Below are 18,298 nucleotides of genomic sequence, written 5' to 3' on the forward strand. Positions count from 1 at the left end.
GGAAAGATCTTTGTCCTTCTGGACAAAGTTAACGTATTCTGGCTTATCCTTTCATTCCCCTGAGGGGAAGCATATTTAAATAGTAAATCTTTAATAACATAAGAGTTTTTAGTTTTATTTTAAAGTTAACATCAATATCAGAATCACCCCAAGTGAGAGATTCCTGATGCGTGTCCTGAACACATGCGATCCTGTAGAGACGGCACTCGAGCGGCCTTATCCCCCTCACCTGCATGAAGTGGCCGGACAGAAGCGCTTTCTTTATGTTCACAGTGTTTTCCTTTGAGCCAAAAGCAGGTTCTGCATAGGGCAGCTCGATGCGCCTGATAATTTCTAAGAGTTCAGCTCGGATAACGTCTGCCATCCTGAGTGCAGAACAGTTGAGGAAGTAATCATGACACCACTTTTCAACACAGTCTGGGAGGTAAAGAACAAAAGAAATGATTTGTCAAAGCTGAAAGAGCCCAGGCCAGGAAGGCGCCATCTACGTCCTCTGTGCTCCTCTCCTGGAGAGCAGGTCAAAGAGCGGTAGAGAGGCAGCAAGGACAAGGAGACTCGCTGTGGCTGTGAGACGGGCAGTCCTTGGCACTGCCAGGGAGGGAGACATGTCGGCTGGTAGGACCTACACTGGCTGCAGGGCTTCCACAATCCCGAGGAATTATGGAAACAGCATGTTCCCAGTGCTGACCGAAAGTTACCACCCTTACCTGTGGCTCGTAAGGGGCAGAGGAGATTGTCTTCAGATCAACATTCTGTCTTTGTGTGTTGAGCAAGGATGTAAAAGGCCACAACATTTAATCAAATGAGGAAGGGAAAAGCTTGCAGTATAAATTCCTCTGATGTATGAAAATACCTCACATTTTAATTATAAGAAAAGGATTACTACTAGGCTGATTTGGGAATTACGTTCTAGTTAAGCTCATCTATCTACACTAGCTCAAATTTTCTATTAAAATTCAGTCACCTGCTTCAGTTTGAAGTTTTTTCTTGCCACCTGTAATTACTTACGACAGACCCAGAGTTTTGCCTTGACCTGGGGATGCACATGGACTTGGCACACTGGGCAGAAGGGCCTCGTCGACCTTGTCCTGTCCACTCAGGCCTATTCGGAGCAACAAGAGCATGTACTTGATCCAAGTGGCACGCATCCTGCTTACTCTCAAAAGATGCCACCAAACTCCCACGTACTTTCTGGCTCCACTGACAACTTTTTCTTCTCAGCTTTGAAAAACTAACTCCCTGCTGTATACCATTCTACTGCCATTCAAATTGCTGTCATATTTTTCACTTCATTTAGAATATTTTTCATGCCATCTATTGGAGGAAAGGAGGCAAAAGATGCTTCATGGGAAACAGGTGAGAACAACCGCCCTTCGAGGAAGGGAACGCCTCACCGGCTGTCCTTTGGAGGCCCGAGCTTCCGCCACACTGCTCTGCCCTCTCTGCCCCTCGAGATCTCTTCCTGTCTTTAACTTCTCACCCAGGAGTTTCAGCCAGCCTCAGTGGTCTAGTGGTTAAGATTCAGCGCCCTCACTCTCACAGCCTGGGATCTTTTCCTGGTCAGGGAACCACACCGCCCGCCTGTCAGTTGTCACCCTGTGGTGGCTGTGTGTTGCCTTGAGGCTGAAAGCTCTGCCACTGACATTTCAAATACCAGAGGGGCACCCATGGTGGACAGGTTTCAGCGGAGCTTCCAGACTAAGACAGACTATAAAGGACCTGGGCACCCACTTCTGAAAAAGTTGGCCATTAAAACCCTATGAATAGCAACAGTGCACTGTCTGATAGAGCGCTGGAAGGTGAGAGGGTTCTGCTCTGCTGTCCACTGGGGCACTCGGAGTCGGAATCCACGATGGCACTAAAACAAACAGGAGTTTCACAGGGAGGAGTTTCCAGTTCCCTTATCACTGGGTACCCTCTTGTGAAAATTAACATACCTACGGTTGTTTAGACACACCCAGGACTTCTGCCTCAGCTTTTACATGTGCTCTTCTACTCTCTGGATGCCCCTTCCCCGACCACCTCTGCCAAGCTCCAGTCAAATTATCCCCAGTCTCCCCCAGCATGCCACCCATCCTTTACTATTATCTGGAGCTGGGCTTTGCCTTGTTTTGAAAGCTCTCTATTCTTTCCCCATCTAGTGTGAATATGCCATGTCATGGAAAGCATAACACACAGCTGTGACCCAGGGGGTACTTAGAGATGTCGGTTCCTTTTCTTGCTCCCCTGACCCAAGAGGGTAGGAGCTGTGCTGTTCAAGTCTCCGCATCCCCATTTCATTGTGCCCTAGGCAAGCTCGCCCTGAAGGCTGGCTGGCCAGATGTGGAGTTGTGTCAACACAGGCTGGCCCCGCAGCGGTCAGAGCTCTGCGGGAGCAGGAGGGGGCAGTCTCACTGCTCAGCAGAAACCTCTGGCTGCCTCAGGCCTCAAGCGCCATTCCACTCAAGTGACCCACGGGGCTAGAGAAGAAGTGTGTTTGACAAACAACTCAGCTCTATTTGGGGAAGGAAAGGTGGAATTAGGTCATTTCTGAGAATAGCAAGCATCCACTTACGCTCACTGGTGGAATTCAGAGTTGCATCTTGGTAGGCCTTGTAAATGTTGATGAGCGTAAAGTGATCTCCTTCAGGATGTAAAAATGTCTTCCAACAAGTCAAGGCAGCCTCCTCAGCTCCACGCGGCAGATGTGAAAAGCAGCTGGGAGCTTTAAGACGCAAAAGGTCACAAGGTCAGCAATAATGGAGACATTCCATCTTAGCACAACACGCAGAGGGAGGGGCTCACTACTGTTTGTGGAACTGCTCCTGTCTTATCCTGTGAAGAAATGGTATTCTTGTTTACTCAGAAATCAAACAAATTTCCGGGGAGTTGTCAAAATGTCTTTCTCCTTGATTTTGTTTGCTTGCTCTTCTCCGGTCTGCTTAGTGTGGTTATTAGCACCCTGCCTGTATCACCAGGGTGCCGGGGACCTGTGTGCTCAGAGGCCGAGACGCAGGGACAGGGTTGGAACCTAAGTCCTGACGCGGCAGGGCCTTTGCTCTATTCTGCCAGGAAAAGAACCAGTTAAAACATATAAACCAAGACAAATGAAGGTGGTAGGAAATAAAAAACACTCACACATAATCATTCGGGGAAGGACACTTCTAGTGACACATTTTTCTTGATCCGCACTGATTACTTCGGCAAAAGCAAACTTGGTATGCCTTCACATGTCTGATTAAGAAATTTACTGGCCTCTTATTTTTATTTTTTCATATTAAGATAATTCTTACAATTTCTACCTTTTTAATCTATTAAAATTTCATTATCATTTCTAATGGCTCTCATTTAAATCTACACCTGGGGCAGATTCACAATACAAGTACAGAGACAATTCAAATTCCTTAAGGAATACCTGTTACCATGGCAGCGACTGTCAGCATTTCATCTACACAGTCAAATTCACAGGATGCTAAGATAGACTTTGAGAGCTGTGGATCCAGAGGAAACTCTGACATGATGATTCCAAATTCAGACAGATTTCCATCGTTGTCCAGGGCTGCCAGATAATCTAAGTCTTCCAGAGCCTGCATCAAACTTTCTGGTGCTAGGAAAGAAAAAATTAATAACCAGAAATTCTCATACAGCCAAGATGGAGTAACAGGTACTGGGATTTCCCTCTCATGTGGAAACCAAACAGTGAACAAAATATGTGAAACAACGGTTTGCAAGACAAATAGCATTAGGCAATGAAGGACGGTGATTCCTGAGAGCGGGACACTAAGGAGGGGAGCCCTGGGATTGCCCAGCTTACTGCCTTGAAAGTTTCCCAGGCTGTGGTGCAGGGAGGGGAACCCAGGTGGAGGCTGCCAGACTCCCTGAGTTATCAAGATGGTGCTGAGGGTCCAGGGAAACTAAGGGGGTCAAATCTGCAGGTCGGAGTACCTGAGAGGAGAGAGCTACACAGAAAGAAGACAAGAGATCTATGAGCATCCCCCTGGACTAGTCAGCAGAGCACATGTAAGAAACTACCCCAGGCCAGAGAAAGAACCATCCAAAGGATTAGAAGGAACAGCATCTGGAGCTCACACAGGATCGAGGATTCTGCCTGTTTCCGCCAGCCAGACTGCAAAACCGCATGATCCATGGCTGTCTGGGTAGGAAACACAGGGACTAAGGCCCAGATGCGCACTGCTCCAGTGCCACCTAACCAATCCTAAAACCAAGACCTGAAAGGATCATACTGCATCCCAAGACAAAGCTCAAGAATATTTATAGGAATACAAACACCCAATACTCAACACAGTAAAACACACAGTGTCTAGCATCCAGTGAAAAATTATGAGGCAGGAAGATACAATCCCCTAACAAAGGAAACATTAATCCATCCGAACTGACCCACACCTCACAGATGACAGAAATAGTAGACAAGGACGTTAAAAGAGCTATTTGCCAATGCAAATAAGGTCAGGAGGCTAATTTTCTCCATCTATTTAGTTCTCTTTTAAGTTTATATAACACTGATAATAGTGTAGTATTTATTATATACGCTTATCCTCCACCAAAAACACTAATCCATTTATTTAAAGAAAGGTATTCTCCTTGCCCAAGCAGAAGAAGGTTATATTAAAATAAATATGTGTTTTTCACCTGTCTGCTGCATGGTATAGTAACAAAGGCCACACAAAGAAGCAAATCAGATGGTACAAAGCTGCTGTATTGTTCTACCCAAGAAACTGAAGGATTTATGAGAGCCACTGAATTGCTTTCATTTGTCTCAATTCCAACACGTGCGTGGTGGGTGGGCGATGAAGACTACGGAGAGCTAAGAAGCAATTTACCCTATCTGCAGCTGGGAATTCAAAATAACAAACAGTTACAATTTACTCATTTGCTGTCCAAACTTTGACCACTAAGCTATTTGTCAAAATTTCAGGCAAACTGTTTAACTGAAAAGCCAGTCACAAACTCGGATTTGATAAAAATCCCCCACTCCTATCAAGACATGATGAAAACACTGGGAGAAACCACTACTGTGGGTTGAGAAGTAACTCCCGGGCACTGCAGTGCAGTTCTCCGCATCTCATCCTCTCCCGAGGAGAGCAGAGCAAGTTCCAGGCATGACCGCAACCCTGGACACAGGGGCTGCAAGCCAGTGATCAGCTTCTGGGGAAAGCAAGCGTCAGGGCTGAGGGGCTGCACGAGGCAACCCAGAGCAAACCCGCAGAGAACCCAGATGCTGCTGGAGACCAAGGCGCGGCTCTATTCCCACCAGGAGAAGAGGAGTTTAACTTCCCTATTGTTTTTGATTTCTCTCATCAAGATTTAAAACTGAGAAGAACAGGACCCCCAGGAGATCCCTGCCCCTGGGTTCGGACCCCTCAGTCCCACCTGGGTGCTGGCAGGGAGCACTGGTGGACTCCTAGTTCATGCTTGGAGACCCTGAGGCAACGATGAGACCTTGAGAAGTCACAGTCCACAGAAGTGACAGATGGGCTGTTTAGAAAAAATAGCCTGAGAGTTCCATCAGTGAGCCATGAAATGAGAAGGAGCAGGAAGCAGCAACAGAAACAAGCCTCTCAGATTAAACAGAGCAGGAAGGGGTTGGGAGCACACACTTCATTACTGAAAGCTGTTTGGAAACCGATTTCTATAAATCAACAAAGCTGCCGCATTATCAGTTACAGGATCTTTGGCAATTGACCGTATAAGCATCTGGCTTGACAGCCAGCCTGTCCCCAAGGAGCACCTACTCCTTCTCATTTTTAGGCCCTGAAGTTGAGTTGGCTGTACACAGGATTACTAACAGAAATAACTTTGTGATTCTGCTCCCTGTCCTAACACCAGAAAAAAGAGGATGTTCCTGGGGTTTTATCATATTAGAAAGAACAGGTTAACGAGTGCGGATTATACAGGTGCAGGAAGTACAAATCACTGACCAGGATTCGCTCATACTACCTCCTACACTTTAAAACACCTCCCCACTGTAGCCCCTAAAACTGTCGTAGCTAAGAATCAGAAGGCTTTAGATGAGGGTTCTTTACGGCAGTGCTGCTTCAGTGTAACCCATGGTAAATAATGCTCACAAATGGAATATAAATGTTTTGGTGTGAGGGTCTTCTTTACAGCAGTGCAGAATCAGACTGCTTTATCCTGAAGGCAATTTCAATATGAACAAAACATTTTTATTAAGCTTTATGGCCAAAAGCAGCTGTACTCCCTGAGGAATAGCTCATTGCAAGGTCACACACCTCCCCCACTGCTGTCATTCAAAGAAACGTGAAGGGCTATTATCACACTATTTCTTTACTGTTCCATGGAACCCCAAATGCCAGGCTTCAGTACTGTATCTGTGTTTTCCTTCCAGGGAATCAGCAGAAAGGCTGGTCACAAAGAGGTCATTAATCTATAACAAGCTTTCAAGTCCACCAGCCAGAGGAAGGGGCTGACCCAGTGCTGATTCTGAGCAGGAGCACAGGTCAGATGAGGAGTCCAAGGCTCTGCTGTGCCACTTCCAGAACCGACTGCCTCACATGGCATGTTTCCTATGGTCTTCAAAGGTACACCAAAATTTCAGATGTAGAATAGTAGGAATCATAGGCTGTTCCCCCCATCTTTATGGCGATGTCAACTCAGGTGCTCAGCAGGAGAGAGACGAAGAACCAAGAGAATACAGAGACCAGAAACCGAGAGCCAAGGCTGTTCAAGCCTCTATTTTTAGGTGTTCCTGAGGCACAACCGCACGCGCCTCTTGGATTTCATGAGGCACCCCATTTCCTTATTTCCTTCACTTTTGCTTATGCTGGTTTCATTTGCATTACCCACACTTGCATCCAGAGGAATTTTAACAAATACATATACAACATAATAAATTCTGTAACAAAGAAATAGTGTATCCAAAGTGCCAGTGGAATTTAGACAATGTAGAGACAGAATTGGCCTGGGAAAGAGCAAGAGCAGCTACACCCACACAGTGCTTACTGTGTGCCAGGTTCATACATTAATTCCATACATCTTTACCAGCAGAGACAGAGAAACAAAGTAACAGCTTGAGAGGAGTAAAGGAGAAAATGGAGCTTCTGGGCCCCACTCGCTGTAGGACTGGGACTCAGGCGTTGTGTACACTGAAGTAAAGAGTGCACAGAGGGGACGAATGGAAGAAATCAAGAAATGATGGTGAAGACTCTAAAACATCTTGAGACTTTTAGGGAATAGGATTAAGGGTTTGGCTCTGAAGGGGACACTTCACTTACTTTCACAAAGACATGCTCATAAAACCTGGCATTTGCCTAACACCTACCCCTTTACAGCAGACACAGCACTTTGGCATAAATCATCTCATTGAACCTCTTAATAACTGCATGACACGAAAGGGCAGGCACTCTGGCCTCATGTTACAGATGAGAACAGGTAAGTGAGTTGCTAAAGCCGCAGGGTTAACCAGCCTGTCTCCTCGGCTGTAAAACGAGGACTGGAATGCAGGCCTCTCTGCCCATGGTGTCTGTTCTAACCAGTGTGCAGTCCGCACAGCTCCTGCTGGACTCATGTCTTCTGCTCTGCTGGTATCGACCATGGCTTCTCAGAGGCAGTCTTATGCTGTCTCCCAACGCCAGTGGATCAGTATCTGTTTCTCACCCTATTAAAAGTGCCCTTTGTAGGATCTTCTGCAGCTCAGGGACTACAAGCTTTTTGGTTCAGAGCTCAGGTAGGAGCTATGCAGATGATGCTACAGTATTTACCATGTGCCAGTCACTTTTCTAAGGGCCTACCTATATTAACTAATTTATCTTGACAACTCTACAAACCAACTACTTTGATTATGCTCATATTCAGATGAAGAAACAGTGATGCTGAGAGGGCAACATAATTGCCGAATATTACACAGCTGGGCTTAGAGCCCTGGCAGTCTGCTTGTGAGCCTGAGCTTTCTGGGGTAGTCCTCTAAATATGGGTGACCCTCTGCCCCGGTGTGGTGAGGATGACCCCGTCTCCATCTCTCACCGGAGCTTAACTATGAACAGGATCCTCTTCACTCTCAGACATCCTGGCCTGAATAATAAGTCACCCAGTCACTGGACCCACAAAGAACCTAATGGGTATCAACAGCTGAAAGTGCTTCCATCCTGCGCCTTTTAAAATCTCTCCCAGATTTTACTTTCACTTTCTGTAAGAGCCAAGATCTTCACGTCCTGGCTCTTGAGTTGCTTTGGCATATCTGTGCCGCTTCTTCACATCCCACCCCCACCTGAACATAGCAATAGACTTTGTGTGGCCTTTAGACAGATAATGATGAACGCTCATTAATATAAAAACTAGACTGGGGCCTCCTGCCAGGGTGCTGGTAGACTATTTGCTAATCTCTTGGGGCTGTTTAGGGGGCAACGAGCAGCATACACTCTGCTGGAGATGTAAGGACCGCCGCTATTGGTGAGAAGTACATGTGAGTGCCAAGTCCGCAGCCCTCCCTGTTCTCCTCTTAGTACCCAACTGTAACGTTTTAAGGTCCTTCTGTAAACTCCAAAGCAAAATCCCAAGTTCCCAGTGATTTATAAACCAGCACACGCACCTCTCTAGTATACTCACAGACTAGGTTTTTGGTGCAGTAAATAGGATTCCAGAAGATCCTGATTCACTGCCTCTTGAGTCCTCTGGTGAAACATGTCCACCATCACCACAGACCAAGCCCCCCAGCATCTCGAATCCCTCTCTTTGCCAGCACCAACACCAGCCTCTGCAGCCCCCCACTTTATTCTGTCCCTGCACTCCTTCCCCTGTTTTCTTGAGGTCTTTGTCTCATGCCATGTCTGGCAAGTCTGTGTTTGGGTTCGTTCTTCATAGATGATACCAAAGCCAGTTGTCTGGCCACCACCAAAAAGAGTCCTGAGTCCAAATACAAAGATGACATCAGGTGTGGTCTTATACATTCTGGCTAGTTTGTTTCCAAATTTTTCTCCAGGTTTGGCTGCCTATACAGGGTCAATGACATTAAGGACCACCTGCTTCCATGAAGTGCTCAGCTGGCCCCGAGCTTCCCATGAGGGAAATCAACCCTCAGCACCAGGGAAGGAAAAAAATAACTGATTTTTTTTTAAAGAGATCTATATCATAGGAAGTCAATTAATAGCCTGTAACCTAGTTATGCCAAATTCATTTTCACATGGTTCACGAATCCTGAAAAGGGTAACAGGTTTGCTGCATTTGTGTATTTCAATCATAAGTCGAATTAAATGCAGCAGCTGCAAGCATAGTCTTTTTTTCCCCTCCCAAAACGATGAGTCAGAGTTAAGCCACAGTTACATTTTCCCCAAGCACAGCAGAAAATCGTTCTGTGTGTATTGTCAGGAGACAAAAATGAATCGTTGCCGTAACTAACCCTTTTGTCCCCCAGTTATCAGCTCTAAGCCTTGTGGAGTAAGCAGCACACAGGGCGGCCACTGCGAGAACACAGGAATCCTCCAGCATGGCTAGAGTTCACTGTTGGCATTTTAAAATCTTTAAGATTATGCGCCACACTTTTCTTCTCCCTTCAGGACTAGTCCGATCACCCCCCATCCTGGGAATGCCCAGGGGATCCACGCATGCTGATTCTTGGGCTTAGGAGGTGAGCAGCAGGACTGGAAGGACAATTTTCAGAAGTGAAGCAGGTTTCTTCAGAGAATGCTCTCTGTGAGGTCTCCGGAGCGATTAATGTGGCTGACCAGCCTATGACAAAAGCCACGCCATCTGAAGCCCGAGGTCACCAGTGAGAAATGTATGCAAGCGGCAGAGACTCTCACCTTCCAGATTCCTTCTTTGGGGACCAGAAGGAAAAGTCAAGAGAAGGTTGGCTTTGATTCAAAAGTTAAGGGATCCTGTCTAAAGGAACATTGTCACCAGGATCTCCAAGCCAGTCTGAGCCATATGACCCACTTCCCCAAGTCCCCATCTCATCCCCTTTCTAACTTGCCACAATTTTTCTCACTCCAACAATTTCTACATAAGAAAAATGCATGCAATCTGAGTGTGCCACATACAGTTCCCACTCTACATCACATTCTATGACTCTTTCCTCAGAGCAACTCCTTTTTAGAAGGTATATTTATCACAAATATATTCATTACATAAGTTAGTTAGGAAGGGACCAGGCCTTATAAGCCTTTCCTCAGGTGGGGAAACTATGAGCCACGCAAAGCTGGCTCACATGCTCAGAGTCAGGCGTTAGGACTGGGTTGCTTGGCTGGTAACCAGGTGATGTGCCAAAGTCGTCTTTACCTAAGTTCCATTCAGGCTTCTTGTTCCCGTGGGCCTCTGAGCTCTGCCTCTGTGCCTCCCCAGCCTCCTCCTCTTCTTATTCTGGAGAATAACTTCCCAATTCACATGTGCTCTGAGATCTCTCCCTAATAAGGCCTCAGGGAAGCCAGAGTCTCCTGCCCAAGAACAGCCTCCCCCCAGGGCTCCAGACCCCTCGAGTTCACTGTGGCTTTCAGGGGCACCAAGTATTTTCCTGCGGATTCAGCACAGTAGGCAGCAAATGAGTCTGGGCGCTGTCCATTTTTGCAGAACAGCAGTCTGCAACCCTTTTTGCTCGAGAACAGATAGCTCCAATTGGAGATGGCCACAGAGGAAGGAGGTCTGCTTTAGAAGAGAGAAGGAGCGCATCTGGTCCCTTTCCCGCTTGGAGATCCACTGCTCCTTCACATAGAGCCTTTGTTGAAAATTTAAGATCCCAAAGGGTTCCCGAAAGTAATTGATTTTTCAAAGTGTTTACTGGGAGAGTTTCACTGTAAAACTCCCTAAGAGGTTCCAGGAAGGACTCAGCGTTGTTGAAGAGCACCATGCACCTGTTACGACCTCACATGAAGAAACTTCAAGTGATGCTCTGAGGCACCCTGGAGTGGCAGGTGATGCTGTCCCTTAGGCCCGTCCACAGAGGAGTTCTTGGACTGTCTCCACAGCCTATTTTCCTTTCCACCTTTTTATTTCAAAGCTCAGCATCCTTAGGAGACACTCCTCTTACTTAACTTATTCAAATTCTACTGGTCATTTTAAGAAATATTTAAGGAAGAGTAACTCTAAAACAACCTATATTTCTCAAGTGCTTGTAAATCCTATTGGCACCACTGCACAAAATGATTGAAAAACACAGGAGTTGAGAGAAAGCAAGGCAAAAAAGTACACATTACACAGTTTCCATCTAAGTATGCTCTCTGCTTCCGAGGTCTTGGGCTGACCGCTCTCTCTCGTGCACATTTGATACATAACACCCAGATCAATAGACTGTCATTCACCTCCCTTGATAAACATACTGAAAATTTCAACCACTGGCCTAAAGTGTGGAAAAAATTAAGGAAGTTCTTTTTATTAAAGCACAGGTGAAAACTAAAACATCATCTGAAGGGCAACCGGTATGTTAAATCAGGAACCTTTCTATGGGGACTCAAACACCCACGTAGCCTCTCTGAAGGTCAGCTGCAGGTCAGAGAACACAGCAGCAGTTCAGAGGCAAACAGGGCCCGGATTTGGGCGCTGCTGCTGAAAGCTGTGCCTCTGGGCCTGGGTCCCCGAGCAGCAGCGGGCAGGTAGGTGGAATCGAATGAACCGCATTCCTTCCTGTGCAGATGTGTGCCCCCAGCCCCTGGAGACCGTGCCCAGCGAGGAGCATCTGACTTGCTCTGTGCTGGCTCTGGGGGCACGGGGTGCGCGGCCCCAGGGAGTGAGAACCACCACAGGACTTTTCTGAGGAAACGAGGGCACTGACCACCAGGAAAGAAGCCAATGGGGCTCTGGTCTGTTTTAAGGAGACACCACAGCAGAGTGGTTCAGATGACTCTGCAAACACTGTTCACCTTCTCAATTTGTGTATGTTATCTCATTTCTCTCTGACTCAGTTTCCTCATCTGTAAAACGGAGCAAATAATAGCCCTGGCCTCAGAGGGTTGTTGCACTATTAAATGATTTACTATGTCAGTAAGACCATATAAACATTATTCCTGGCCCTGTTATTGCTGAGAGGACAGGCAGGCATTTAAATGGACAAGAAGCAGCAGAGCATCTGCTGCTTTCAAGCTTTCTTCACCAGCTGGTTGCTGATGTTTTAAACTAAACAGCCAACATCACTTCTCTGACACTACAGTCAGGGTTGAAGAACTGTCTATCCACCAGAGAGGGTAAGCTAACTGGGGATGCAGAAGAAACCAGGAGGCTAGGAAGAAAATGTTTTGGCTCCTTTCCTGAGCAGGTGGGGTCCCTTTGCCCTGTGGCTTTGGCAGCCCCATCACAAGGTAGAAGCTGCTGTCCTTGCATTTCCTTAGCCTTTTATTGAGCATTGTGATGGTTTTCAATTGAGCAGCTGGTTGCTGGAGCAGCAAAGGTCCCCCCGAGTGATGATTCTCGAGGGGAGAAAGCCAGCACCTCCCATATGACAGGGGGCTTTTCTGGGCGGACTCATTAGAGGACGTATTCCCCTAGGGGAAAGATGTTCAGACTGTAATTACAACGGCTCGGTCCTAAACCTAAAAACGTCAGCCCTTCACATAAAAGTCTGACCTAAGTTACAAAGGAGTGGACACCTAATGGATTCCCCAGGTGATAGTGGGATTCATGAAGAAGGACCGTCTGGTTACAAAGGTCCCCACCGAGAAGCTCAGTGCTGCCAAGAATTCCACCTTTGCCCTCTGCTGCCCTCAGCCATATGCTTCCATGTTCCACCATCCCTCCTGATTTCCGGGAAGACAATTTTCCAATGTCAGACAGATATTTCCTAAAGCTTGTTTTTTTTTTAAAAGTTACTTTAGAGAACGTTTACGTCTAATGGGGAAAACGCTTCAGTACATACTAAGTCCCTAGGCTTGCTGGCACTGCCAAGTGCCACTTGCTCTCTGGACTGGGGATGGGCAAGAGGGAGGGAGCTAAGCCCCAGCCCATGCACCCACTACAACGCGAGCACAGAGCTACCTGGTCTGTTCATGAAGTCGCAGTGGCCTAAGCCTGCGATGTCGACTCTCTTCATAAAAAGCACCAGGCTGGTTAGGTTGGCTTCCTGCATTTCTGCTGGCTTAAAGGGCCGCATGTCCTTGGAGGCAAATTCTTCAGAGTACAGACAGAAAAGTTTTCCTAGAAGACACCAAAGAAAATGGCTTTAATATCTCTGTTGCCTTCACATAGGAATTTAAATCAATTTGTTATTGTGTCCGTAGTGCTACCTGAAGACGATGAAGCAAGAATCTGCTTGCGTGTCTCTGCTTGGCTTTGGCTGATGGGCTGCATGACAAGCGAGTTGGCTCGGATTCTAGGGTTGTACACCTTTAAAGGGAAAGAGCATCTTTAGCAGCAGATCACTCAAGATTTAGCAGGCTCGCCAGACCTCAAGTGAGGGTGCTGTTTGCGGCACCTGGCTCCAAGAAAGGCTCTGCCTCGGACTCATTTTCTTTGTACAATATTAATCATTGTTGCACTTGCCTTGAGATGGAAACTGCAAGTGCTTTGATAAATGGATTTAAAGGTTGTCTGCTTTCATTATAGCTTCAATAAACATGGGACCTCTGTATCATCTGCTGAAATACTAGTGTTGTCACTTCTCAAAGCACTAAAGTGGTGAATGATGACAGATACTCATATGCCCCATGGAGAAAGGATTATCATCTGACAGTGCTGTTTCTTCAAGGTTTTATTCAAATGGACTGTGATCTCAGTGGTCGCACCTTTATAACATACTGAGCTCTTCCAGTCACATCAGCTAATACAAAAACTGCATACAGCACTAACAGTGATTTTTCTTATGGGTAGTTTAAGGGGGTAAGTAAAAGCCCCGGGTTCTCGGAATGGTGGACTAATTCAATAAGTTCAACCCAAACTGGTCCAAGGGCCTTCAAAACGGTTAGAATTGCTCTGTCACAGTAAGACAAGGATACCTCCTTAGGAGACTCATGGTTTCCTAGAGGGACAAGGGCTACACAACATCTAATAACACTGAACAGATCAGTCCTTGAGGAGGTTTTTCTCAGTTCAAATGCTATGATTTCTGTAGTCCCCGTATCTTTGAGAGTTTGAGATATTCTATTTCCATTTTCCCTAATTTTTAATTTAAAGATACTGATAAAAAGTAATATATATAATTTAAATTTAGGATGGAATTTTATCACGTCAACTATAAAGCCAAAATTTTCTAAAATTAAAGTCCATGCACTTGAATCTAATTTCTAGTAAACTATTCGGGGGAAGATGCTAATTACTTTGATAATGTGGGTACCAAAAATACCCAAGAGACATAAAGAAGAGAAGATTTAGGAGTCAAATAATTTGCTTTACTAGTACCTTAGCTAAAGAAAAAACACTGACAAGGAAAACCACCACCTTTATGCTTTAGTAATTGTGTTTTTCCTCAAAACTTTTCCCTCTGGCATCTCAATCAGTTTAATTTGTTTCCAGACTACCAAGATGCGAATGAGAGGCAGTAACGTGATCAAGACGTGTTCCTGGCTGCACGACTTCTTCTTTGCACACGTGACTGAACACAGAGAACCCAGATCAGATAACTCATCCTCACTTTCTGGTCAAGAAAATAGTAGGAGCCCAAGACACCGATTCCCGACAATTATCATCAGTCTATTTAACCTGCTTGATAATAATTACCTTTCTTCTCTCCACACCCACATCAATAACAAATTTGACTGTGTTGCTCCAGATCAAAGATTCCCCAAAGCTAGCAGTTAACACCACTCTCCTCTGATAAACTTGGCCTCTTTTTTCTGTTTCCTCAGGGGGCTTAAACAACGCACATTTCTCCTTTGGAGACAAAGGAACCACCACCAGTTCTCCAAGATCTGGGTGTAAGTTAGATCCCTCTTGACAGACGATTTCATAGGCTTTTTCAATATCCTAAAGTAAAAAAGATAACATCATCCATGAGAATAAAGTGCAGTACAAACAACTTCACTACTTTAAAAAAAATGTCTGAATTAAATAAAACTACAGGCAAAAGCTGCATAATGTATACAGGGAAAGAAATACCTGTGTTGTTATCTATGTGCGTCATTAAATATGAAAAGAAGATATAACAGGAAGAGAACATTTCTTTGGGGAAGTATTTCACTGCTTTTAGTACAAAATGGTTTTCCTTGTGTAATGTACCATCTTTGCATTTATCCTATTTTTCTAGCTTGATGCAATTTCTCATATCCACTAACAATGACAGATAAACAGAAGTTATTCTCACATCAATGATGAGGCATCACCATATTTTAATGGTGGCAGAGCTAAGAATTAAAAAACAATCTCTAGATTTCCAATAAAAGCAAATACAGTCATGCGTTGCTTAATAATGGGGATACATTCTGAGAAATGCATTGTTAGGCGATTTCATCATTGTGTGAACATCTTAGAATGTACTTACACAAACCTAGATGAGATAGCCCACCACATGCCTAGGCTATATGGTACTAATCTTATGGGATCACTATCGTATATGACCGAAATGTCATTATGTGGCACATGACTATATACAAATACATTCCATAATCAGAGTTTCTAACTGGGTCACTCTGAAAACTATTTTGACACATTAGCACTTTAAAATAGCAGAAATGCAATGAAATAGGCAGGAAATATTCACTGCTATTTACATCTTTGCATGATTCAGGCATTTAGAAATATCCTATAAAAACGTTTCACTGTCAAATATATACATTTTTAAAGTAAATTATTTGCCCTAAAATTACACACAAGTAAGTATATTGGTGTAAAATGCTCAAAAGGCGAGGCATTTTAGGTAGTATTTTGTTATTTCTCAAATCACAACTAGTTTTTTAGGACCTCTTATAAAAAATATGTCACAATATAATTCTTACACCTTTTTAATTTGTTCAAAAATTTCTGCCTTCTTAAGGGCCCAACTGAAAAACTACCAAAAGGAAGAAGCCCCATTTCACTTCATTAGATACATGAGATTTCACTAAAAATCTAAGTAGGAAAGATGATTTCCCATGACTGTTACAGTTTTAAGACTGATTCCATTTCCCATACTGCAGCTCACTTCTCCTCCTTTTCCACACCATTTGTAGAATGGCACCGAAGTAACTCAAGGATTTTGCAGGAGGACAGATCTGCCTAGAAAAATAGCAAGGCACACAGGTCTGCAGGACCCAGAGTGGGCTGTCTGAAAGTTATTGCCCAGCTGCTGGGAGGTGTCAGGAAGCAGGGCAGAGGCCACCTGATGGGGCCCACACAGGCAGTTATCCTGGAACCTTCTTCGGCTCACACCTCCCTTTTCTGCAAACAGCTGGTTTACTTGGGGCAGGTTTCTTTACCAAGCAAAGAGCATCACTGTTGATCGTAAAGAATGAAAACTTGCCAATTGGAATAATCCGAACAAAACTATTTCCCCACTTTCGTAATTCTGATCACTTCACCATTTTATGTGAGGATAGCTTAGAAACTACGGAAGAGAGAAGTACTTGTGCTGTGTTTCCCTGCATCTGGCTGCTGCTCAGCCTCCCACGGACACAGCCCGCTCTCCCGGATGAGCCTCCACAGGTGTGGCTTCCCCTCAGAGGTAACGTGAAGTTGGAAAGGGACGCTCCAGCCCAGCAACTCAGGAGCAACTTCCAACCAAAGAAAGCCTTTAAATTGCAATCAAAGAGTTATTCTCTTAGAATACTGTTTTAAAAGTAATTTGGGCCATTCATTTTTTATTTGCTTTTAATTGCTAAAACTTTTTAGTTGTAGGTGGATTCTAATGTTGAATTTTGTTCCAAATGGGAAATAGAAAGAATAAAAGAAATCTTCAGAAGGAAAAAAGCAGAGCAAAATAGAAAGAGATATTGTATATAGTTTAGACTCTTCTAGCTGCTCAGTGGATATGGGGCTTTGGGGCCATAATCTCCAGAATTTGGGGAAAAAAATGCTTCAAATCTGCATCTGGTGCTTCAAACTTTTTGTTTATTCCTTTCCTTCTGATTCAATGCACAGTGCACTTACATACGTGGGACTGTCCTATAATTGCTTGCAAAGCTATGGAAAACACAGCAACGCGCACTGAAGGAAGGGCCCCAGCCCCCAGAATGAAAGGCTCACAACTAGAAAGAACAGTTCCCAGGAAACCCTTCAACCTAATGACAACTTCTTTGTGATAGCTTAAAGTTGCACAATAATCTGCCTAGATATCACCCTAAATCTTAACTTATGTTTCCTATGTAATTTATTTCACTTTTTTTTCAGGTTAAAAGACAGCTAAATGAAAAGGAACAACACACTGTAAACACTCAAGTCTCAAAGTCTCAGTTAAATTTCAGGACACAGGATAGCAGGTGACCCATGCAGCTGATTCACAGCAGGGGAGGTCAGAGAAAACCTGAGGCTCCTAACACTCAGCAAACCAAAATGCTGGACAATGTTCCTGCAATTTAAAATCTATTTCTTAAACTATAAAATGACAATTAGTACATTTCTGTTTGCTTCGGTTTGTTTTCATATGATATTTAATTGCTGTGGCAGATTTTATAGTTCTATATAGAAATCAAGAAAGCTTCAAATAACACAGGGAAAAATGATCAATGGCTGTTAATGTGGATTTCAGAGCAAGACAAATTTCTCCAAGAGACAAATTCCGAGCCCAGAAAAGAAGAATATCTTAATGGTAATCCTGACACAAGCAGGAAAAAAGAAAAAAAGAGAAGGTGGCAGTAGATGGGGAAATGAACACCAGAAACCTGTGGAAATGGGGGCTGAATTGTGAGGCGATAGAAACTGGTTCCCAGAGAAGGGATCCTGAAGCCAGTGGAGCTGCTGTCCGAGCCACCGGGCAGCTGGCTATGAGCCTCTGGACAATGAGGAGCCTCATTTCCCTCAGGGATTCCAGGGCTGGACCCGGGTCATAGCAGCAGCACCTGCCAAAAGGACGCGTTCCTCATTCTAAGAGGCTCAGAACTGCAAAGTCCACCTGTAGCTTTCACTGCATTATCATTTTCAAGATTTTAAAACTTTGCAAGACTGATGGTTTCTGTCAGATGTCTTGCAAGACTGATGTCTTTCTGTCCGACTTTGAGGAGGATTAAATACCTTTCTAAGCCCTGGGAATTTTTACAATTTCTACTACCAGCCTAGGTAAAAATGCGTCCTCTAAAGTCTGACAATTCAAAAGTCACTGTGCCATTAATTATAGTTTATATTAAACTTACAAGAATCAAACACTCTAAGACCATCCACTACCCTCAATTCTGTATGGGCTTTGTTTTTCAAAAATCCACTTTGGAATTTTTCCTTACTCTGACTTGAAAGATGACTTATCCTATCAGTCTTAATTATATGCTTTCCCCCTAGAAATGTCTGTCTTCTTTTTCACCCA

At 44.6% G+C, this 18,298-nt stretch overlaps 1 protein-coding gene across 4 annotated transcripts in view; it reads right to left on the reverse strand.

Moving 5' to 3' along the window:
• Nucleotides 1-18,298, reverse strand: part of DHX32 (DEAH-box helicase 32 (putative)) — a 58,475-nt gene that overhangs the window by 2,896 nt on the left and 37,281 nt on the right. For all 4 annotated transcript variants that reach the window (XM_046654061.1, XM_046654060.1, XM_046654063.1 and 1 more), the window contains 6 exons: nucleotides 14,590-14,835; nucleotides 13,161-13,260; nucleotides 12,913-13,071; nucleotides 3,395-3,586; nucleotides 2,555-2,704; nucleotides 230-417 (listed from right to left, as the gene is read on the reverse strand). In XM_046654061.1, the coding sequence (XP_046510017.1) occupies nucleotides 230-417; nucleotides 2,555-2,704; nucleotides 3,395-3,586; nucleotides 12,913-13,071; nucleotides 13,161-13,260; nucleotides 14,590-14,835 (1,035 nt within the window). The remainder of the gene's footprint in view (nucleotides 1-229; nucleotides 418-2,554; nucleotides 2,705-3,394; nucleotides 3,587-12,912; nucleotides 13,072-13,160; nucleotides 13,261-14,589; nucleotides 14,836-18,298) is intronic.

Source organism: Equus quagga, chromosome 2 (genome assembly GCF_021613505.1).
Source record: "Equus quagga isolate Etosha38 chromosome 2, UCLA_HA_Equagga_1.0, whole genome shotgun sequence".
NCBI lineage: Eukaryota > Metazoa > Chordata > Mammalia > Perissodactyla > Equidae > Equus > Equus quagga.